The sequence below is a fragment of the Dendrobates tinctorius genome, unplaced genomic scaffold (assembly GCF_039654945.1).
Source record: "Dendrobates tinctorius isolate UK_male_01 unplaced genomic scaffold, ASM3965494v1 ptg000019l, whole genome shotgun sequence".
NCBI lineage: Eukaryota > Metazoa > Chordata > Amphibia > Anura > Dendrobatidae > Dendrobates > Dendrobates tinctorius.
This window is the reverse complement of record NW_027361687.1, coordinates 61,662,131-61,688,618: the sequence shown is the minus strand read 5'-3', so window position 1 is coordinate 61,688,618 and position 26,488 is coordinate 61,662,131. Positions and strand designations below refer to the sequence as shown.

Here is a 26,488-nt window from a genome sequence, read left to right as displayed (position 1 = left end):
GGGTTAAATAGTTTACAACTGGGAGCGGTGCTAATGCTACCGGCCCGGCGGTAAACCTATAAGAAATGAATGGAAACCTGTCTGCACAGGCGCCCAGATTGACCAGAGATGAACTGATTAGTGTGGGAAAGTTTCAGAACATTTTCCCACGCTCCTGAGTTTACCTCAGGTCAGGCGGGGACTCTGCGCAGCCTCAGTGATGTCAGCGGTAGACACGGAGGCTGTGCAGAGTCCCCGCCAGACCTGAGGTGAACTCAGGAGGGTGGGAAAAGCATGGGAAAGTTTCAGAACATTTTCAGGTCAGCCGGTGCACCTGCGCAGACAGGTTTCCATTAATTTCCCATAGGTTTACAGCCGGGCCGGTAGCATTAGCACCGGTCGCCGTTGTAAACTATTTAGCCCCTTTAGATGGATTGCAGCGGGGAACATGACTGAACGGCGGAGAGGTATGGGATATTGTTGGTTTATTTTTTTTAAATTTTTATTCCAGGAGAATGATAGCTTCAGTTGAAATGGCTGTGTAATAAATTTGGTCAAAAACTGTGTGTCATTATTTCATTAAAATATTTGCAAATTAACGTCTGTGTGTATTTTTTAACCCTTTAATATTATTGATTAATGATGGATAGGTGTCTCCAATATTAAGCCGGCTTAATGTCACCTTTCATTTGCAAGGTGACATTAACCACTAATTGTCCCTTATGCCACCGCTACACGGCAGTGGGATGAGAGAGGATAAGTGCCAGAATTGGCGCATCATGCTGCGATTTCCTCTGCACATATAATACTGGCAAGAAAAAAAGGATGATGGGACAGCTCCATAGATTAACATTGGTCCGAGTGCTATGTGATTTTTTCTTGCATAGCACTCGTCCGTATATCTCGCTCGTGTGATTCCGGCCTAGTACTGTCCTACAGATTATAACTACTATAATACTGCCCCCTATGTACAAGAATATAACTACTATAATACTGCCCCTATGTACAAGAATATAACTACTATAATACTGCTCCTATGTACAAGAATATAACTACTATAATACTGCCCCTATGTACAAGAATATAACTACTATAATACTGCTCCTATGTACAAGAATATAACTACTATAATACTGCTCCCTATGTACAAGAATATAACTACTATAATACTACCCCCTATGTACAAGAATACAACTACTATAATACTGCCCCCATGTACAAGAATATAACTATTATAATACTGCCCCTATGTACAAGAATATAACTACTATAATACAGCTCCTATGTACAAGAATATAACTACTATAATACTGCCTCCATGCACAAGAATATAACTACTATAATACTCCTATATGCAAGAATATAACTACTATAATACTGCCCCTATGTACAAGAATATAACTACTATAATACTGCCCCCTATGTACAAGGATATAACTACTATAATACTGCCCCCTATGTACAAGGATATAACTACTATAATACTACCCCTATGTACAAGAATATAACTACTATAATACTGACTCCTATATACAAGAATATAACTACTATAATACTGCACCCTATGTACAAGAATATAACTACTATAATACTGACTCCTATATGCAAGAATATAACTACTATAATACTGCCCCTATGTACAAGAATATAACTACTATAATACTGCCCCCTATGTACAAGGATATAACTACTATAATACTGCCCCCTATGTACAAGGATATAACTACTATAATACTACCCCTATGTACAAGAATATAACTACTATAATACTGACTCCTATATACAAGAATATAACTACTATAATACTGCACCCTATGTACAAGAATATAACTACTATAATACTGACTCCTATATGCAAGAATATAACTACTATAATACTGCCCCTATGTACAAGAATATAACTACTATAATACTGCCCCCTATGTACAAGGATATAACTACTATAATACTGCCCCCTATGTACAAGGATATAACTACTATAATACTACCCCTATGTACAAGAACATAACTACTATAATACTGACTCCTATATACAAGAATATAACTACTATAATACTGCACCCTATGTACAAGAATAGGTACTATATCAGTAGGATTATTTTTTTGACTGAATGTGCTCTTTAAATTAGATACTTGAATAGGTAGATCAGTGGATGCAACAGCCATGTTATTGCTGCGCTGCCAATCTACAGGTGGTTATAGTCTCATACTAATCTACAACATCGAATGTTTCTTCCTTGCCGCAAGTAATATCTGCCCTTCTTCACACTATTCCCTCAAAGCCAACCTTTCACAAATTTATGGGTGTATATAATTACTGTGCCATTCAGTTCTGCTCTGTGCTCTCCAAACCTCTGCAATATTAAACAATCCCCCTAATACGGCTTCTGAACCACAGACCGGCGCTAAGCTTCAGTGCACATTAAGGTTCACATAAAAAGAATTCAGTCTGCTTAGTAAAACCGAACGCCAACATCCCATCTCGTGCTGAACAGCAACCCCTCATACCACTCTCAATGGTGGGATCAACCAACTTGAAAATATATTCATTGTCTTAGTGTGAAATAAAAACGTGATCTAAGAATAAATATTACCTATAAAAGATTCATCAGTTTAGAACAATGATTGAAATATGTTTCATATGTGTTCGAAAAGATTATGTATGAACACTATGTATAAGGAGGATAGAAAAAGTAAAGGGAAAATTCAAATTCTAAATTCACTTTTAAAAAAGAATACAGCACTCCAGGAAAGACACATAACTACTGTAATACTGCCCCTATGTACAAGAATGTAACTACTATAATACTACCCTATGTGTGCAAGAATATAACTACTATAATACTGCCCCTATGTACAAGAATGTAACTACTATAATACTACCCTATGTGTGCAAGAATATAACTACTATAATACTGCCCCATGTACAAGAATATAACTACTATAATACTGCTCCCTATGTACAAAAATATAAGTACTATAAGACTGCCTACTATAATACTGCCCCTATTTACAAGAATATAACTACTATAATACTGCCCCTATGTACAAGAATATAAGTAGTTTAATACTGCCTACTATAATACTGCCCCTATTTACAAGAATATAACTAGTATAATACTGTTCCCTATGTACAAGAATATAGCTATAACATTGCTCCCTATGTCTAAGAATATAAGTACTATAATACTGCTCCTATGTACAAGTCTTTAACCGCTATAACACTGCCCCCATGCACAAGAATATAACTACTATAATACTGCCCCCTATAATCAAGAATATAACTATTATAATACTGTTCCTTATGTACAAGAATATAACTGCCATAATACTGCCCCTATGTACAAGAATATAACTACTATAATACTGCTCCTATGTACAAGAATATAACTACTATAATACTGCCCCTATGTACAAGAATATAACTACTATAATACTGCCCCTATGTACAAGAATATAACTACTATAATACTGCCCCTATGTACAAGAATATAAGTAATAAAATACTGCCCCTATGTACAACAATATAACTACTATAATACTGCCCCCTATAATCAAGAATATAACTATTATAATACTGTTCCTTTTGTACAAGAATATAACTACTATAATACTGCCCCTATGTACAAGAATATAACTACTATAATACTGCTCCTATGTGTAAGAATATAACTACTATAATACTGCTCCTATGTACAAGAATATAATTGCTATAATATTGCCCCCTATGTACAAGAAAATAACTACTATAATACTGCCCCTATATACAAGAATATAACTACTATAATACTGCTCCTATGCACAAGAATATAACTACTATAATACTGCTCCTATGCACAAGAATAACTACTATAATACTGCTCCCCATGTGCAAGAATATAACTACTATAATACTGCCCCTATGTACAAGAATATAACTGCTATAATACTGCCCCATGTACAAGAATGTAGCTACTATAATACTACCCTATGTGTGCAAGAATATAACTACTATAATACTGCCCCCTATGTACAAGAATATAACTACCATAATACTGCTCCCTATGTACAAGAATATAACTATTAAAATACTGCCCACATGGGCGGACATACCGCCGGTTCAACCGGTGCATTGCACCGGGGCCCAGAGGCTCCAGGGGGCCCCTGCAGGGCGGCAAATGATGAGAGCAATCTGGCCAGTTTCTCCGGTCCCGAGGCTCCGGGGGCCCCTGGCCAGATTGCCCTCATGTGTAGCGGTGGGCAGGGAGAGATCCAAACAGCTCAGCCTCCGCTGCCTGCAAGAGAAAACAGCAGAAGCGGAGCTGCAAGGATCCTTCCTGCCCGGCGTCAGCGCTTGCTGTGTCTTTCTGACACAGAGAGGAGCGCACCACTGAATGACGTCATCATTCAGCGGCAGCTGTGCCAGAGACACAGGAAGCAGCCGTAGGGTGGAGGCGGTGATGCTGCGGAGCGGACATGTGAGATACTGTGCTGCCTGTCACTGTTGCTGTGTGTGTGTGACAGTGTATGTGTGTGCATGTATGTAGAATGATGATGGGAGTGATGGGGAGAAGGCAATGATGTAGTATGTAGTATGTGTGTGGAGTGGATGTGTGTGTATGTATGCATGTGTCGTGTGTATGTGTGTGTGTGTAGGTGGAGAAGGCCATGATGGGGTGATGGGGAGAAGGCCATGATGGAGAGCAGTATTATAGTAGTTATATTCTTGTACATAGGGGACACAGTCCCTTAGTATATAGTGTACTCACTTATTATGTCTAACACAGTCCCTTAGCATATAGTGTACTCACTAATTCTGTATAACACCATCCTTAGTTACATAGTTTCCTCTTTTATTATGTATAACACCATCCCTTATTACGTACCATCCTCTCTAGTTATATATGGTGCCGTCCCTTATTATATAGCTTCCTCTGCTGTTATGTACAGTGCTGTCTCTTACATAGTGTATTCTTGTTAATTTTGTTATTCACGGCACCCTCTTTTATTACATAGTCCCCTCTCTTTTTAGATATAAAATGACTGCTGATGGAGGAGCCGGTGACCAGACTACCAGTCCATCAGCTCCTCCATTAGAAAGGAAGCTTTCCTAGCCATCATTGCATTATACAGCTAACAAGACAGGACGGTATGTAATAAAAAACAGGGCTCTATAAAATCCAATATGTAGGGAATGGTGCTGTACATAGCAAGAGAGGGCACTGCATAATAAGGGACGGCAATATACATTACATAATAAACAAGACTATGTAATATATACATGTACTGTATGTGTGTGGCGCAATATATATATATATATATATATATCTTTATCGCCATAAAAGGAAGGGGGCCCAGACACATTTCTTGCACAGGGGCCCCAAGCTGTCAGTGTCCGCCCCTGACTGCCCCTATGTACAAGAATATAACTACTATAATACTGCCCCTATGTACAAGAATATAACTACTATAATACTGCCCCCTATATACAAGAATATAACTACTATAATACTGCTCCCTATGTACAAGAATATATCTACTATAATACTGCCCCCTATGTACAAGAATATAACTACTATAATACTGTCCCTATGTACAAGAATATAACTACTATAATACTGCCCCTATGTACAAGAATATAACTACTATAATACTGTCCCTATGTACAATAATATAACTACTATAATACTGTCCCTATGTACAAGAATATAACTACTATAATACTGCCCCTATGTACAAGAATATAACTACTATAATACTGCCTCCTATGTACAAGAATATAACTACTATAATACTGCCCCTATGTACAAGAATATAACTACTATAATACTGCCCCTATATACAAGAATATAACTACTATAATACTGCTCCCATATGTACAAGAATATAACTACTATAATACTGCCCCTATGTACAAGAATATAACTACTATAATACTGCTCCTATGTACAAGAATATAACTACTATAATACTGCCCCCTATGTACAAGAATATAACTACTATAATAATGCCCCCTATGTTCAAGAATATAACTACTATAATACTGCCTCCTATGTACAAGAATATAACTACTATAATACTGCCCCTATGTACAAGAATATAACTACTATAATACTGCCCCTATGTACAAGAATATAACTACTATAATACTGCTCCCATATGTACAAGAATATAACTACTATAATACTGCTCCTATGTACAAGAATATAACTACTATAATACTGTCCCCTATGTGCAAGAATATAACTACTATAATACTGCCCCCTATGTACAAGAATATAACTACTATAATACTGCTCCTATGTACAAGAATATAACTACTATAATACTGCCCCCTATGTACAAGAATATAACTACTATAATAATGCCCCCTATGTTCAAGAATATAACTACTATAATACTGCCTCCTATGTACAAGAATATAACTACTATAATACTGCCCCTATGTACAAGAATATAACTACTATAATACTGCCCCTATGTACAAGAATATAACTACTATAATACTGCCCCTATGTACAAGAATATAACTACTATAATACTGCTCCCATATGTACAAGAATATAACTACTATAATACTGCCCCTATGTACAAGAATATAACTACTATAATACTGCTCCTATGTACAAGAATATAACTACTATAATACTGCCCCCTATGTACAAGAATATAACTACTATAATACTGCTCCCATATGTACAAGAATATAACTACTATAATACTGCCCCTATGTACAAGAATATAACTACTATAATACTGCTCCTATGTACAAGAGCATAACTACTATAATACTGCCCCTATGTACAAGAACATAACTACTATAATACTGCCCCTATGTACAAGAATATAACTACTATAATACTGCCCCTATGTACAAGAATATAACTACTATAATACTGCTCCCATATGTACAAGAATATAACTACTATAATACTGCCCCTATGTACAAGAATATAACTACTATAATACTGCTCCTATGTACAAGAATATAACTACTATAATACTGCCCCCTATGTACAAGAATATAACTACTATAATACTGCTCCCATATGTACAAGAATATAACTACTATAATACTGCCCCTATGTACAAGAATATAACTACTATAATACTGCTCCTATGTACAAGAATATAACTACTATAATACTGCTCCTATGTACAAGAGCATAACTACTTTACTGTACTGTCTTGTGTAATGCTTTCTGTGTAAAAGTGTGCAAATTAGCTCTCCTCAAGATAAAACATAAGTGGATCTCTAGTTCTATTCAGTTAACATTAAGTAATAATAATCCTAAGTCATATTGCAAGACTCGTTAAAGGGTCGATTGTGACTTGTAGGATTGCTATTTCCAACGGGTGGCGCTATAGAGTTCAAGTCCTCTCTCTCTCTGAAGAGGCAATTTGCACATTAAAGTAATAGTGATGAACTGAGTGATCCACCAACTAGACGATTTCTAATAATCTGCGGAGATTGCATCAGGTGATGTCATTTATCCGATGTCACTAGTCGGAGGATATAGAATTTGTATATTTATGTTCCCTGCTGCCACATGTCTGTACATCAGCTCGCCTTTGTCTGCAGTGCACTCATGTAACTGGGATCTCTCAGTAGCGGAACCCGCACATCCCTCTCTCTCCGCGGCTCAGTGAAGCGTGGATGGGGTTAGTCACTTATTATTATTCTGCGCTCTCCTACTGTGATTACCTCCCCTATTATTCTCACCCTCCCTTCTATCATATCAGACCTCCGGGATAAACATTTCAATATTCTGTAGCCTGGTCACACAGAGAGGAGCGAGATGAAGCAAAGTAAATACAAAAATCTGGTAAAAAAATATAGATAAGGCTTGTTGTTTGCTGCTGGGAACCAGGCTTATATAAGGTTGTTTCTGCAGGTGCTTCGCTACATGGTAGCACTCAACATAAGAAAACTGGATTGATATTTAGAGAAACAAACCAGGTGACGACCAGACGAAAGAAAAGAACAGAGTACATTATTGAGATTTTGGCACCTGTCGCCTATCTGCATGGTAATATTTTACTTTTAGTTCGGATGTACATGAAAATATGAGGAATAAATATGGGGGTCAGTAGGTGTCCATTAAGGTGCCCAATACTTATTTCGCTGTCAGTTATTCCTGCATACACATGCATGCTCAGTTCGACTGCACATACATGTGTTTTTCGTAAGAGAAATGGGTGAAGCTGTTAGACATCTCTAATGGCAGTTTTTCTCCCGGGAGAAAAAATAGCATTGAAATTCTAAGGCTATGTGCACACGCTGCAGATTCACCCGTGGATTTGTATCTGCGGATCCGCAGGTAAAAGGACCTGCGGATTGGCCAGCGGTTTTCTGTGCGGTTTGACACCTGGACAATGGAATAGGTGGCAAACTGCAGCGGAATCCGCAGAAAGAATTGACATGTCATTTCTTTCTGCGGATTCAAAACCACAGCATCTCCACAGCTGAAAAACTGCAGCATGTGCACAGCAGATTGTAAGTCACATAGACTTACATTGTACTGTACACTGTCTGCAGAACTGCGGTGGATCCGCAGAGGCCAAATCCGCAGCGTGTGCACATAGCCTTAATCCTGATTTTTCGATTCTCTGACATCAGCATGTGCGATGGGAGGTGTTCTTACTTATTAGATGACTAAATGGTGGCCCGATTCTAACGCATCGGGTATTCTAGAATATGTATGTAGTTTATTTATGAAGTTTTAATAATAATGCAATAATGCACCCCCCAGTCCTGGTATGCATGGTCCCCTCACCCCCCAATCCTGATATGCATGGTCCTCTCACCCCCCAATCCTGATATGCATGGTCCTCTCATCCCCCAATCCTGGTAAGCATGGTTCCCTCACCCCCAATCCTGGTAAGCATGGTCCTCTCACCCCCCAATCCTGGTATGCATGGTCCCCTCACCCTCCTTTCCTGGTTTGCATGGTCCCCTCACCCCCCAATCCTGATATGCATGGTCCTCTCACCCCCCAATCCTGATATGCATGGTCCTCTCATCCCCCAATCCTGGTATGCATGGTCCTCTCACCCCCCAATCCTGGTAAGCATGGTCCTCTCACCCCCCAATCCTGGTATGCATGGTCCCCTCACCCTCCTTTCCTGGTATGCATGGTCCCATCACCCCCCTTTCCTGGTATGCATGGTCCCCCTCACCCCCCTTTGCTGGTAAGCATGGTCCCCTCACCCTCCTTTCCTGGTATGCATGGTCCCCTTCACCCCCCTTTCCTGGTATGCATGGTCCCCCTCACCTCCCCTTTCCTGGTATGCATGGTCATGTCACCCCCCTTTCCTGGTATACATGGTCCCCCTCACCCCCCTTTCCTGGTATGCATGGTCCCCTCACCCCCCTATCCTGGTATGCATGGTCCCCTTCACCCCCTTATCCTGGTATGCATTGTCACCCTCACCCCCCTTTCCTGGTATGCATGGTCACCCTCACCCCCCTATCTTGGTATGCATGGTCCCCTTCACCCCCCTATCCTGGTATGCATGGATGCATGGTCACCCTCACTCCCCTTTCCTGGTGTGCATGGTCACCCTCACCCCCTTTTCCTGGTATGCATGGTCACCCTCACCCCCCTATCCTGGTATGCATGAGCACCCTCACCCACCCTATCCTGGTATGCATGGTCCCCCCACCCCCCTTTGCTGGTATGTATGGTCATCCTCACCCCCCTTTCCTGGTATGCATGGTCCCATCACCCTCCTTTCCTGGTATGCATGGTCTCTGTTAAAATAAAAAATAGTTATATACTCACCTTCCGACAGCCCGCGATCTCCACTCCACGCGCCAGGCCTTGCGGTCCCAGTAATGCATTGCGCAAAACACCTGACCACTGATGACGTCGCGCTCTCGCGAGAGTGACGTCATCTCCGGTCTAAGGCGCAAAGCATTACTGGGACCGCGAGGCTGAGCGCGTAGAGTGGAGATCGCGGGCTGTCGGAAGGTGAGTATAACCTTTTTTTTATTTACATTCTTTTTTTTACAGAGCCCTGCGCCCGATTGAGCGCTGCCCCGATTGCGCCTGCCGCAGCTTACTGTTACAAACAGCTGAGCCTGTCGCTAATTGGTTGTTTTTATTAGAGAGAGGGACAAACAAGCTGTAAATCTGGTCATAAACAATAGATGGCTGTCATCTGAACAATGTTTTGGCTGATCATTCTGATGACTGCTATCTCAGTGAAATCTTCCACACAGAGGACATTCACACGTCCTAGCACTCCAGTGTCCTGTGTGATAAAGCCACCGTCTGACACGTCGGCTGGCAGCTTACCTCAATGCAATTGACAGTCATAAATCAGACATGTTTGATCGACATCTTTCCCAACCATCACTTGTCCGATGCCCTTATACACATGAGACTAACGTCCGAACCAGTTGGTATCGGCGGATTTAGCCAACATAGTCTAATGTGTATAGAGGCCTTTAGACATCTCTAGTTTATCTGCCGGGAGAACAAATTGCATGGTATGGAAATTATTAGTGTTGATCCCTCGATTCCACAACATCCCCATGTGCTATGGGAGATGTTCATACATTTTGGTTGGTTGATTGGTCCTATTAAATCTCCAGGTTCATCCAAATACTGTTTTTGTGTACAGGAACCTTTAGTTTCTTTGTTGGTCGTTCTTTAGGGTAGATAGCAGTCATTCATTCATGACTTTTTGGACCCACAAGGCTTTTATTCTTCCAACCAACATCTCTTTCTCTTAAAGATTAACTTAGAGTCCAATTTTTGTTGCCCCCTTATTCTGAAAGCCCTTCATTATAAGACTACTCTGCCCTCATGATAATGGCAAATCTTCTAAAAAGTACAAAGAAGCTGATGTGTTATGTAGTGGGTGACAAATGGCTTCTTCGTGATGGACCATGCTTCTGGTTACTGTTTAACTTTCGAATTGTGAGGCTGGATATACTAGACAGACCTTGATTGTGCAGGTCATTGCAACAATCATCAATATAGTCCATTGATGAACACTTCAGTCATGATTGATTGACAAGAGCCACGATGGAGTAGACATTTTGCTTCAAGGTCATCGGATAGCGGATGTTATCCCATAACCAAGAGGTGGACAATATCCTCCAGGATCAGTTGGCTATCATGAAATTTAATCCTCAAGCTGAAACAATTTCAAAAGGGTCACAAAAGAGAAGATCCTGAATGACCAAGAGATAGACATTACTAGGACTGACGCAATACCAACAGGCCGTGAAGTAGTGAATGAGATCCTAATGAGTCACCTAGGAGCTGGCATAGAACATGAAGAGAGAGATGTTCCTTAAGGGTCATCATGGATTGGAAAAGACCTAACATGATCACCAGAAATCAAGGGGTGAACACCATTCTATTGGCTTACCAGGAAGTGGACACCTTACTGTAGTGTTGCCAAGTGTTAGGTGCCATTGAATGGGTAACCAGTAAATCATCCCACAGGTAAAGGCCTCCATTTAAGTCCACCAAGCCTGAAGAGTGTGGCCACGTTGTAAGTATGAAGATACCCCAATTCTCCTCTGTTAGATGATTTCAGGGGAGAGAGTGATCGGAGATGTTAAATTTCACCTTCTGATACTTTTGTTTTCAGGTGACATGACATGACAGTAGTGTCTTGCAGTGGTTTATTCCTTACCCATATTAAAAAAAGCAAGCGCTCATAGCTAAACTGAGCATGCATGTGCATTGGAGAGTTGGCAGGAAGAATGATTGGGCATGTTAAATTTCACCTCTTGATCCTTTTCTTCTTAGGCGGCTTAGTTTCTCTCCACCTTTATGATGGTGAACTTAGCAGGCATGGTTGTTAGGAATAACTTGCAACCAAACCGCCTACTTAGTGTATTCGTGACCCACCACCAAAATGTGTGATAAATCAAGGAGTGGCCATTTCAGAACTGAATTCATTATCACCGGCTATCTAAGGTATATGGCCACCTTTAGGACTAGGATCTTATGACACAAAAGGGTGCAAAAACGCTAAAAAGGGAGTCTAAAAAGAAGGGGTGTCATAAAACATTTTGTTGGACAGATCTTTTAATTGTCTTTCTGGCACAAAACGATCAATCAACCAAATTTCCCTTGCCGAGCAATTTACTTCCATTTGGAGAAGTTCTTAGTTCCATTGGTATTAAAAGTGGCATGGGAGAAGCAGAGTGTTCGCGTCTTACCCAGCACCACAAAAAGGCGACACGGCCACCAAAAATACAAGTATTTTAATAGGGGATATTCTTTAAATTAGGTAATATGCCAGCAAAACTGAACCAGTCTAAACAACTGCATCGAGAAGTAGCCCATTCACCCTACTTGGTCAGATCAGGTCCATACAGCCGTCGAGGGCCCGTGCAGAATTGGGGTCAGCAGCAGGATGGACAGCTTTTCTGTAGATTGGGAACAAATGGGGTCGGTGTTGGAAATGCGAGAAGTAAAAAGTCAAGGCCGGAGGAAGTCGTCATAACGGTCTGGGTCAGATGGAAAACAAAGCAACGCTATCAGAAAGGACATCACTCGCGAGTCACCACCTATTGCTGCGCTGTCGTCTCTTCTACCATTTGTGGAACAGTCTCTAGCAACAAGTTTTGGCTCCAAAATTGCTGGTACTTTTGGTACTGCAACATCTTAATGGAGTCATGATGTCTGTTTCCTTTGAGAAAAGTTTGTGTGACTTTGTAGAAAGTTACGGAATCAGTAATGAGAAGACACGGGATGTTCAGAGTGGTTTGCTACGACTTGGATTTCCAGCTTCAGCCCCGCCACCATCCCGGAGGAATTCAATCCTCTCAGGATCCATGGCTTCAGAAGTGTCATACCGCTTTCAATAAAAGGGAGAAAGAAAAAAAAGTTTCACCCTCCAATTACAGCTACAGTTTTTGCTCTTCCCTCCTTCCTTTCAGAAATGGCTTCTGTCCCACTGGATTAACCCTTCCCCGACGGAAAAACAAAAGAGAATGTCCAGGCGGTATCGCATATGAAAGGTTTAGATACACAGCTCTTCAGAGGGTACCACTCAGGATAGGATTAGATACACGGCTCAGCAGTCACTATCACACAGGATAGGATTAGATACACGGCTCAGCAGTCAGTATCACACAGGATAGGATTAGATACACGGCTCAGCAGTCAGTATCACACAGGATAGGATTAGATACACAGCTCAGCAGTCAGTATCACACAGGAAAGGATTAGATACACAGCTCAGCAGTCAGTATCACACAAGATAGGATTAGATACACGGCTCAGCAGTCAGTATCACACAGGATAAGATTAGATACACGGCTCAGCAGTCAGTATCACACAGGATAGGATTAGATACACGGCTCAGCAGTCAGTATCACACAAGATAGGATTAGATACACGGCTCAGCAGTCAGTATCACACAGGATAGGATTAGATACACGGCTCAGCAGACAGTATCACACAGGATAGGATTAGATACACGACTCAGCAGACAGTATCACACAGGATAGGATTAGATACACAGCTCAGCAGTCAGTATCACACAAGATAGGATTAGATACACGGCTCAGCAGTCAGTATCACACAGGATAGGATTAGATACACGGCTCAGCAGTCAGTATCACACAAGATAGGATTAGATACACGGCTCAGCAGTCAGTATCACACAGGATAGGATTAGATACACGGCTCAGCAGACAGTATCACACAGGATAGGATTAGATACACGGCTCAGCAGACAGTATCACACAGGATAGGAATAGATACACGGCTCAGCAGACAGTATCACACAGGATAGGATTAGATACACGGCTCAGCAGACAGTATCACACAGGATTGGATTAGATACATGGCTCAGCAGAGGGTACCTCTCAGGATGGAATTAGATACACAGCTCAGCAGACAGTATCTCACAGGAAAGGATTAGATACACAGCTCAGCATACATTATCACACAGGATATGATTAGATACACGGCTTAGTAGACAGTATCACACAGGATAGGATTAGATACACAGCTCAGCATACATTATCACACAGGATATGATTAGAATATGATTAGATACACAGCTCAGCATACATTATCACACAGGATATGATTAGAATATGATTAGATACACAGCTCAGCAGACAGTATCATACAGGATAGGATTTGATACACAGCTCATCATACATTATTACACAGGATAGGATTAGATACACGGCTGAGCAGTCAGAAACACACATGATAGGATTAGATACACGGTTCAGTAGACGGTATCACACAGGATAGGATTAGATACACAGCTCAGCAGACAGTATCTCGCAGGATAGGATTAGATACATGGCTCAGCATACATTATCACACAGGATAGGGTTAGATACATGGCTCAGCAGTCAGTATCACACAGGATAGGATTAGATACACGGCTCAGCAGATAGTATCACACAGGATAGGATTAGATACACAGCTCAGCAGACAGTATCACACAGGATAGGATTATATACATGGCTCAGCAGTCAGTATCACACAGGAGAGGATTAGATACACTGTTCAGCAGACGGTATCACACAGGATAGGATTAGATACACAGCTCAGCATATATTATCACACAGGATAGGATTAGATACACTGTTCAGCAGACAGTATCACACAGGATAGGATTAGATACAAGGCTCAGCAGACAGTATCACACAGGATAGGATTAGATACACGGCTCAGCAGACAGTATCACACAGGATGGGATTAGATACACAGCTCAGCAGACAGTATCACACAGGAGAGGGTTAGATACACGGCTCAGCAGACAGCATCACACAGGAAAGGATTAGATACACAGCTCAGCAGTCAGTATCACACATGATAGGATTAGATACACGGTTCAGCAGACAGTATCATACAGGATAGAATTAGATACACAGTTCAGCAGACAGTATCAGACAGGATAGGATTAGATACACAGCTCAGCAGACAGTATCACACAGGAGAGGATTAGATACACAGCTCAGCAGTCAGTATCACACAGGATAGGATTAGATACACAGCTCAGCAGTCAGTATCACACAGGATAGGATTAGATACACGGCTCAGCAGCCAGTATCACACAGGATAGGATTAGATACATAGCTCAGCAGACAGTATCACACATGATATGGTTAGAATATGATTAGATACACAGCTCAGCAGACAGTATCACACAGGATAGGATTAGATACACAGGATAGGATTTGATACACAGCTCAGCATACATTATCACACAGGATAGGATTAGATACATGGTTCAGTAGATGGTATCACACAGGATAGGATTAGATACACAGCTCAGCAGACAGTATCTCACAGGATAGGATTAGATACATGGCTCAGCAGACAGTATCACACAGGATAGGATTAGATACACGGCTCAGCATACATTATCACACAGGATAGGGTTAGATACATGGCTCAGCAGTCAGTATCACACAGGATAGGACTAGATACACGGCTCAGCAGTCAGTATCACACAGGATAGGATTAGATACACGGCTCAGCAGAGAGTATCACACAGGAGAGGATTAGATACACGGCTCAGCTGACAGTATCACACAGGATAGGATTAGATACACGGCTCAGCATACATTATCACACAGGATAGGATTAGATACACAGCTCAGCAATCAGTATCACACAGGATAGGATTAGATACACTGTTCAGCAGACGGTATCACACAGGACAGGATTAGATACACAGCTCAGCAGATGGTATCATACAGGACAGGATTAGATACACGGCTCAGAAGAAAGTATCACAGATAAGTTTAGGTACACCATCTCAGCTGACAGTATCACTATAATAGAATTAGATTCACAGCTCAGCAAAGTATCATAATTGATAGGCTTTTACATACCCACATAGTTCAGCAGACAGTATCACACATCAAAATCTTAGATGCACACACTTGGTACACATGCTGGGTGTATGCACTCAGCAGCAGACCCTGTAGCAGGGATGTACACCACAGCTCGCCACATACCAGGATGTTACATTGTATTGGATTTTGTGTGTATTTTTACACTTTTTATTTTCTAAACAATCCATAGGAAATAATAGAAATCACACAGCAACATCCCGCAGTGATCACTTCCCACGGCAGCATCCACAGTGAGCGCACCATAATCATCACTGCAGCCACATCTGGTCACAGATCGCTCACACGGCTGGATGGACGGATGGATAGACGACCGGACAGATGGATGGACTGATGGACGGACGGACAGATAGATGGATGAATGGACAGACGAATGGATGGATAAATAAATAGATGGACGGACAGATAGATGGTCGGATAGATAATTGATGTGATGTCACAGGCAGATGATTAACCCCTTGCAGCCCAGGCGCCGTCTTATACCCCGGAGGCTCTAGTCCTCACATTTCTCTCCTGTGATACGTTTTTACATTACAACTTTCTGTGCAAAATACAAGAAAATCAACAGCTTGTTCATTCCATTGTGCCCGGACGCCGGATCCCCTGCTGCATGGTGGTGCTGTCCCCGCACTCTGTAGGGATGAGATTTAATTGCAGTACTGGAATCTGAGGGACGTTTTTAAGGATTTTTATTTTCTGAAGTATCACCCCTGTGAAGCATTGGTATTCATATGCTGTAGAACTACAAGTCCCAGCTCACCACACCAGATGTAGAAGTATTAGCAGTTAAATCAAACGGAGACTAAAAGCTCTGGCAAACAAATGCTAACAGCCTGTTCCCCACTGCCTGCCAGGTGTGAGAGAAGGACTAATCCTGGTGTTGTAGAAGTGTAGATGTTGTGCCCCTCTGGCCAGCAGGCCTTGCAGTGCAAGCAACCCTGACTAGCACTACGTAACACAAGTCAAACTGGCACCCTGGCATTACTTGCCAATAGCCCTCCAAGAGATGCCAGCAAGGGTTGGCGTCCAACATATTATAGCAAAACTATGAGTACCCTTGAATTCTCTGAGATCGATCTAGTAGAAGTGCAAAGTAGCCTCACTTGTTTAAGACAGCATAGAATGCTTCCCAATGTATGCCCACCCTGTGGGTACCCAAGGATGTTTCCCAACTTATGCCCACCCTGTGGGTATCCAGCGATATTTCCCAACTTATGCCCACCCTGTGGGTACCCAGGGATGTTTCCCAACTTATTCCCACCCTGTGGGTACCCAGGGATGTTTCCCAACATATGCCCAACCTGTGCACACTCATGAATGTTTCCCAACATTTACCCAACCTGTGGGAACCCAGGGATTTTTCCCAACATATGTCCACCCTGTGGGTGCCCAGGGATGTGTCCCAACATATGCCCACCTAGTGGATACCAAGGGATGTTTCTCAATGTATGCCCACCCTGTGGGTACCCAGGCATGTTTACCAACATATGCCCACCTAGTGGATACCAAGGGATGTTTCCCAACAAATGCCCACCCTGTGGGTACCCAGGCATGTTTCCCAACATATGCCCACCTAGTGGATACCAAAGGGATGTTTCCCAACATATTCCCAACCTGGTTTTTTTTGTATAAAATTAGTTTATTAATGGTCATTTTATAAAAGTACAGGCACATACGGTTAGTACTGCCACTTACCACTTTTGATTAAATAAAGGTACGTTAATTTAATTTTACATCTTTGCATTGGCCTTTTATTATTATTTTTATTACCTTCAATTTTTTAAATACCTTTTGTCCTTCCTTTTATGACTGCAAATTCAGATTAGTTTGTTTCTATATTCCCAACCTGTAGGTACCAAGGGATGCTTCCCAACATTTGCCCACCCTGTGGGTACCCAGGGATGTTTCCCAAATATGCCCAACCTGTGCATACTCAGGGATGTTTCCGAACATATGCCCACCCTGTGGGTACCCAGGGATGATGACTAACATACGCCAATCTTGCAACTACCAAGACATTTTTCCCAACATATGCACAACTTCTGGGTACCCAAGTACATTGACTAGCATATAACCAGCCTGTTGCTGTTGACATACATATGTCCAACCTGTGCATACCCAGGAATGTTGGCTAACATACACCAATCCTGAATGTACTGAGGGATGTTGCCCAACATATAACCAAATTGTTGATTTTGACCAACATATACCCAACCTGTGGATGCCCAGGGTTTGAGATCCACATATAATCAACGTCTCTCTGCAGAGGGATGTTAACCATAAAATAACCAACCTGTGAGTGCCAAAGGGCTGTTGACCAACATATAATCTGATAGTAGCTAAGGGTGTTGACCAACATGGAACAACCTATGAGAGCCCAGAAATCTTGACCAATACCAAGCCAACCTGTAGGTGCCTAGGGATGTTGATCAATATGTAACCCATCTCTGCTTACCAAGTGTTCTTGATCAACACATAACCAACTCGTAGGTGTCCATGGATCTTGGCCAACATATGGTTAAATCTATATATGAACATATGAATAAATCATAATAAAGATTATTATTAAAGATTATTATTATTATCAACCTGTGGGATATTGTCCAGTATACATCCAACCTGAAGGTGCTCAGGGATATTGACCAATAAACCATTGGTATACACTCGTGGTTACCAATATATAACCAACTTGAGTTTGCCTATGTATAACTAACCTATAAGCACCTAGGGATGTTCAACAACATTTCACCAACCAGTGGGCACCCATGGACCTTGATCAATTCATAACCAATCTGAAAGTGTCTACGGATGTTGACCAACTCATTACCAACCTGTAAGTGACCAATATATAACCAACCTGTATGCATTTAGGGATGCTGACCAATATAGAACCATCCTGTAGGCGCCTAGGGATGTTGACCAATATAGAACCAACCTGGAAGCATCTAAGGAGGTTGATCAATATAAAACCAACCTGCAAGCACATAGGGATGTTGGGAACAACACATAGGGAACCAATCTGTAAACGTCTAGGGATGTTGACTAATCTAAAACCAGTCTATATGCGTCTAGGTATGCTGTCCAATATAGAACCAACCTGTAAGTGTCTAGAAATGCTGACCAATATAGAACAAACCTGTAAGTGTCTAGGGATGTTGACCAATTTAGAACCAACCTGTAGGTGTCTAGTGATGTTAACTAACAGAACAAACTTGTAGGCACCTAGGGATGTTGACTAGCTTATAACCAACCTGTAAGTGTCTACGGATGTTAACGAACATAGAACCAACCTATAGGCGGCTAAGGGAAATTGATCAACTCATAATCAAATTGTAGGAACCTAGGGATAATAATAATAATAATTTTATTTCTATAGCGCCAACATATTCCGCAGCACTTTACATTATAGAGGAGACTTCTATAGACAAAAGACATTACAGCACAGCATAGCATAGCATAGCAATAAACACATAGATCAAAACAGATACCAAGAGGAATGAGGGCCCTGCTCGCAAGCTTACAATCTATAGGGATGTTATCTAATACAGACACAACCTGTAAGTGCTAAGGGATGTTGACCAACTCATAACCAACCTGTAAGCGCAGACGGATGTTAACCGACATAGAACCAAGCTGTAAGCACCTAGGAATGTTGACCAATACAGAACGAACTTGTAGGTGCCCAAAGGTATTGACCCATATACAACCAACCTGTAAGCACCTAGGGATGCTGACCAATATAGAACCAACCTGTAGGCACTCAAAGGTGTTGACCAACATACTGTATAACTAATTTGTGGGTGTCCAACACAGATGTCAACATGCTCAGTTTCCATTTCAATTCAATCCAAGAAAGTTCTCCGAGAAGTCATTAGACCCTTTTGAACTATAATCATTCAGTTGTGAAATGTACAAATCCAAAAGAACCATACATATACAGTTTACTAACAGTAATTGAGCTTTAGATTGCAAGCTCTTGGATCAAGCAGTAAAATTTAAAAAAACACAAAATCCTTCCATTCCAGCTTGGCCTTCCATGCTGGATGCAGGAGTATTATACAGGCAGGATTATCCCTCACAATTAACACAATACAACTGGAAAACAGAATAGTAAAAGGTTTTTTTTGTTCAGCAGCACACTATCCCCCTCCCCCGCCTCCCGCCATGGCACAGGCAGCGGCTCAGCACTGATGTTGCAAGATGCTAAGGAAGCAGCCAGCTGTGTTTTAGGGTGGACAGAGAATAATGTGGGAGTTGTGCTTTCCAGAGCCAGCAATGTGGCCTTCTGCAAGAGGACAGGACATGGAGAGGAGGCACATCTGGGGGAACTTAGGTGGACATTTACCGATTTGGAAACATCCCTACAGGGGAAGGAAACTTTCTGTAGCTCCCTCCCTCTTCCCGCTACCATCAATCATTATCCGTGAGATAAAGAGTGGCAGAAAAAAAAACCATGAAAAACTTTCACAAAGCTTTTCATTTTATCTTTTTTTCTGGATCAGCACATCATAATTAGGAAAACAAGTTGAACTTCCATGAACTTCGCCATAATGATTTAACTTTTTTTTCTTTCACAAAGTTTTTTCATGTTTTTAATCTTTCACAAAGTTTTTCACATTTTTCTTATTGTGTAGCAACACAGTGTAAAAAATAAGTTGGACTTCAAGAACTTGGCCATTTTGATTTTAACTTTTTTTTTCCACTTTTTTCACATTTTTATTTTTCTGGTTCAATACAGAATAAAAGCATGACTATGGGTTGAACTTAGTAAACTTGGCCATTCTAATTTTCAGTTTTATTTGGACCATTTATCCCAAATTTAAGAGGAAGAAACATTAAAAAATGTTGAACATGTCGAATGTGGCAATTCTGATTTTAACATTTTTTTCGCAAGGTTTTTCATGCTTTTGTTTTTCTGGATCAACACGGCATTAAAAATGAAAGTAGATTGAACTTCGCTGTTCTCATTTTAACATATTTTTAGCCAATATTTTCATTGAGATCCATAAAACTGAATACACAGTGGGTACGGAAAGTATTCAGACCCCTTTAAATTTTTCACTCTTTGTTTCATTGCAGCCATTTGGTAAATTCAAAAAAGTTCATTTTTTTCTCATTAATGTACACTCTGCACCCCATCTTGACTGAAAAAAACAGAAATGTAGAAATTTTTACAAATTTATTAAAAAAGAAACTGAAATATCACATAGTCATAAGTATTCAGACCCTTTTCTCAGTACTGAGTAGAAGCCCTCTTCTGAGCTAGTACAACATGAGTCTTCTTGGGAATGATGCAACACGTTTATCATGCTTCGATTTGGGATCCTCTGCCATTCTTCCTTGCAGATCCTCTCCAGTTCCATTAGGTTGGATGGTGAACGTTGGTGGACAGCCATTTTCAGGTCTCTCCAGAGATGCTCAATTGGGTTTAGGTCAGGGCTCTGGCTGGGCCAGTCAAGAATGGTCAAGAGTTGTTCTGAAGCCACTCCTTTGTTATTTTAGCTGTGTGCTTAGGGTCATTGTCTTGTTGGAAGGTGAACCTTTGGCCAAGTCTGAGGTCCAGAGCACTCTGGAAGAGGTTTTCATCCAGGATATCTCTGTACTTGGCCGCATTCATGTTTCCTTCAATTGCAACCAGTCGTCCTGTCCCTACAGCTCAAAAACACCCCCATAGCATGATGCTCCCACCACTTTTGGGATTGTACTGTATTGGGCAGGTGATGAGCAGTGCCTTGTTTTCCCCACACATACCGCTTAGAATTATCAACAAAAAGTTCTATGTTTGTCTAATCAGACCAGATTTCTCATAGTCTGGGAGTCCTTCATGTGTTTTTAGCGTAGTCTTCCGTCGGGCCACTCTGCCATAAAGGGCCAACTGGTGGAGGGCTGCAGTGATAGTTGACTTTATGTAACTTTGTCCCATCTCCCTACTGCATCTGTGGAGATCAGTCATAGTGATCTTAGGGTTCTTCTTTACCTCCCTCACCAACGCTCTTCTCCCATGATTGCTCAGTTTGGCTGGATGGCCAGGTCTAGGAAGACTTCTGGTCGTCCCTAACTTCTTCCATTCAAGGATTATGGAGGCCACTGTACTCTTAGGAACCTTGAGTAGTGCAGAAATTCTTTTGTAACCTTGGCCAGATGTGTGCCTTGCTACAATTCTGTCTCTGAGCTCCTGGGCCAGTTCCTTTGGCCTCATGATTCTCATTTGTCTGACATGCACTGTGAGCAGTGAGGTCTTATATAGACAAGTGTGTGCCTTTACAAATCAAGTCCTATCAGTTTAATTAAACACAGCTGGATTCCAATGAAGGAGTATAACCATCTCAAGGAGGATCACAAGGAAATGGACAGCATGTGACTTAAATATGAGTGTCTGAGCAAAGGGTCTGAATACTTATGACCATGTGATATTTCAGTTTTTCTTTTTTAATACATTTGCAAAAAAATTCTACAATTTTGTTCTTTTTTCAGTCTAGATGGGGTGTAGAATGTACATTAATGAGAAAAAAAATGCACTTTTTTGAATTTACCAAATGGTTGCAGTGAAACAAAGAGTGAAAAAGGGTTCTGAATCCTTTCCATACCCACTGTATGCAAAATGTCTATAGCTCGGAATACTACTACGATCATAGCAAAAAAAAGTGAAAAACTAAAAGCTTGATAATTATATAATGAAAAATCACATACATATATATATATTTTTTTAACTGTTCAGGAATTTATGGACTGTTGGCGACCCCCGCTCTGAATTCTCGTATTCCTTTCGGAAGATGAGGTGTTAATATAATGTGCCCAAAACACATATAACAGCTCCACATGGAGTATGAATGAACTGCATCCACCGGGGCAAAGCCACAATGCACGCAATCAACTCTTCTTGACGTTACAATGGATGGCATCCAAGAACCCTTTCTGCACACAATGCCTCCATCTACTGCAGAGCCTCTTGGGAAGCGGAGCTGTCCATCAACGCTCCACAAGTAGAGGCGAGATTGACAGGAGGTTTTACAGCGGCACAAGTCGCATGGGTGATGTGCCAGCTCCTGGGATTCCCCTCCATCAAGCTTCATTCAACAAGTAGGCGTAGGATCTGACAGCTCGGCCTCCAAGGATGTTCTGCAGCAGCCGTCACATTCTCATTACCGTAGACATACACAGCGACCACAGTGAATTCGCCAGGCATCTGTTTTGTAGCAGAAGGGTTAAATCCCTGGCAGCCCCTGACTCATGCCATACTCATCCTTCTCTACCCATGTCTGCGGTTCTGAACGAAATCAACATCTGCCCCCAGCAAGACAGGCAAAAATCTGCTCGCATCAGCCCTGGACTGGCGGAAAGTTGCCAAGCCAGCATTGCAATGGGGAAAAAACGAGAGCTTCCCCCTCCCCAAGTAACAAGCCAGAGGCGAGAGGAAAGGAACAAGTGACACATCTGTTTCTTCTACAGTCGGAGAACACAGGGTAGCGGTTTTATGGGATCGCAGGGTATATAGTGTATAGATGCGGAGCTTTCTGGGATCATCTCTTACCATTCCCCCTAGACCACTGGACCATAGTGGTATTTACCAAGCACTTTACTAGTGAGGTACCCCAGCATTAACCTTCTAATAATGGGGTGCGGCTCACACACACTGTTGCCTCAGACTTTGGGAACCATAGGACTAGTTGCTACTCCCTACAGACTGAGGGCATCTGATATGTACCACTCACCATAATCAATGAGCGTATCATTCACCCCGCGCTAGGGGCTCCTACAATTCACCCTGCACATTGGGGGTACTTAGTAGCCATTGCAAGCTAAGAGGTTACTTACTATTCACCCTGAACTATTGGGGTATTTAGTGCTAATCATAATCTATGAGGTCACCTGCTATTCACTTTGAACTCTTGGGGAACTTAGTACTTGTCTTAAGCTGTGAGGTTACCTACTGTTTACCATGAACTATTGGGGTATTTAATGCTCATCATAAACTATGCGGATACTTATTATTCACCCTGATTTATTGGGGTACTTGGTACTCATTGTAAGAAATGAGGGTACTTATTAGTCTCCCTGATTTATCGGGGTACTTAGTGCTTATCGTGAACTATAAGGGTAGTTATTATTCACCCTGATTTATTTGGGTACTTAGTACTCATATTACGGTATGTGGGTACCTACTATTCACCCTGAACTATTGGGGTACTTAGCACTTATTTTAAGCTATGAGGGTACCTACTATTCAACCTGCACTATAGGGGGTATCTGCTCTTCTGATTAGACTATGAGGGTACTTAGTCCTCATTGTATGCTATGAGAGTGGCTAGTTTTCATTTTGCTCTATTGGGTACTTACTAGTCAGCTTAAGCCTCCATCCACTTTGCATTCTATGGGGTACATACTATTCTTATTGCACTATGGAGGTACTTTCTATCCCCCCTGGACTCTAGGGCAGTGACAATGCTGTGATAATGGTATTACTGAGTCTTTAGCCAATTCCCTTAGGATTAATGCACTTAGGGGTACTAACTATAACTATGTATTATGGACTATAAGGGGGCATGGAGATCAGAAAATAGGGGGTCTTACCTTGGCAAAGTGTGTAGGGCAGCGTAAATATCCATACGAAAAGAACAAGCATGCTCTCTCCCTCGCCTCCCGGAGTTAAATGACAATTAGTAGGGAATTCTCTATCCAAGTCGTTGGCTCCTGTGTGTTCCTAAGAAAACATATCCCAGACAAAGGGCTGATGTGCAAGCGAAGCAACCGGGGAGGAAAAAAGAAAAGAAATCTCCAGTCCTGACTTCTCTCCCTCTCTTCTCTCTTTCGCTCTCTCCCTCTCTCTTCTCTCATGCACTAAAAAAAAAGTCTTGGAATGAGAGGATGGATCCAGTAGGGGAATGAACCATTCCACTGGCAGGAGGGGGAGGGAAGGGAACATACTTTCCTAAACTCTCTGTCTCTGGCACATTTTTCCTTTCTCTCCCTGCACCAGAAAAACAAACTCACATTAAAAAGAAAAAAAAAAAAGTTAGCTGTAAGAGCAGAATGGGTGAGGGGGAGTCGGCTTGGGATCTGCTGATGTGAAGAAAGGAATTTGGGAATTTTACATATACTTATGTTCGTAGTTTTTTTTTTTTTAATTCCCCCTCCCCCAGTTACATTTCGCCCTCCCTCCTCCCTCCAGCATTCCATATCTTGTCTGGAAGAAAGGTTTAAAGGCTCATATAGAGAATTTGTTTAATATATATTTACTAGCTGAAGAGCACGGCGTTGCCTGGGCATAGTAACCAACTGTGGTTATAACAAATTATAGTGATTATATTGCACATAAATTGTCGCTGTATCTCATCTCCTCCTGTATATAGTGTATACCTGTATGTCATCTCCTCCTGTATATAGTATATACTTGTATGTCATCTCCCCTGTATATAGTGTATACCTGTGTGTCATCTCCTCCTGTATATAGTATATACCTGTGTGTCATCTCCTCCTGTATATAGTATACATCTGTGTGTCATCTCCTCTGTATATAATATATACCTGTATGTCATCTCCTCCTGTATATAGTATATACCTGTGTGTCATCTCCTCCTGTATATAGTATATACCTGTATGTCATCTCCTCCTATATATAGTGTATACCTGTATGTCATCTCCTCCTGTATATAGTATATACCTGTATGTCATCTCCTCCTGTATATAGTATACATCTGTGTGTCATCTCCTCCTGTATATAGTGTATACCTGTATGTCATCTCCTCCTGTATATAGGGTATACCTGTGTGTCATCTCCTCCTGTATATAGTATATACCTGTATGTCATCTCCTCCTGTATATAGTATATACCTTTATGTCATTTCCCCTGTATATAGTATATACCTGTGTGTCATCTCCTCCTGTATATAGTAAACACCTGTATGTCATCTCCTCCTGTATATAGTATATACCTGTATGTCATCTCCTCCTGTATATAGGGTATACCTGTGTGTCATCTCCTCCTGTATATAGTATATACCTGTATGTCATCTCCCCTGTATATAGTATATACCTTTATGTAATTTCCCCTGTATATAGTATATACCTGTGTGGCATCTCCTCCTGTATATAGTAAACACCTGTATGTCATCTCCCCTGTATATACCTGTGTGTCATCTCCTCCTGTATATAGTATATACCTGTGTGTCATCTCCTCCTGTATATAGTATATACCTGTGTCATCTCCTCCTGTATATAGTGTATACCTGTGTGTCATCTCCTCCTGTATATAGTATATACCTGTGTCATCTCCTCCTGTATATAGTGTATACCTGTGTGTCATCTCCTCCTGTATATAGTATATACCTGTATGTCATCTCCTCCTGTATATAGTATATACCTGTGTGTCATCTCCTCCTGTATATAGTGTATACCTGTATGTCATCTCCCCTGTATATAGTATATACCTGTGTGTCATCTCCACCTGTATATAATATATACCTGTATGTCATCTCCTGTATATAGTATATACGTGTGTGTCATCTCCTCCTGTATATAGTGTATACCTGTATGTCATCTCCCCTGTATATTGTATATACCTGTGTTTCATCTCCTCCTGTATATAGTATATACCTGTGTGTCATCTCCTCCTGTATATAGTATATACCTGTGTCATCTCCTCCTGTATATAGTATATATCTGTGTGTCATC

At 41.3% G+C, this 26,488-nt stretch overlaps 1 protein-coding gene across 1 annotated transcript in view; it reads right to left on the bottom strand.

Moving 5' to 3' along the window:
* Window positions 1-24,850, bottom strand: part of KIRREL1 (kirre like nephrin family adhesion molecule 1) — a 349,133-nt gene extending 324,283 nt beyond the window's left edge. Inside the window, exon 1 of the mRNA XM_073567114.1 lies at window positions 24,389-24,850. Within this exon, the coding sequence (XP_073423215.1) occupies window positions 24,389-24,440 (52 nt within the window). The 5' untranslated portion in view covers window positions 24,441-24,850. The remainder of the gene's footprint in view (window positions 1-24,388) is intronic.
* Window positions 24,851-26,488: the final 1,638 nt, after the last annotated feature.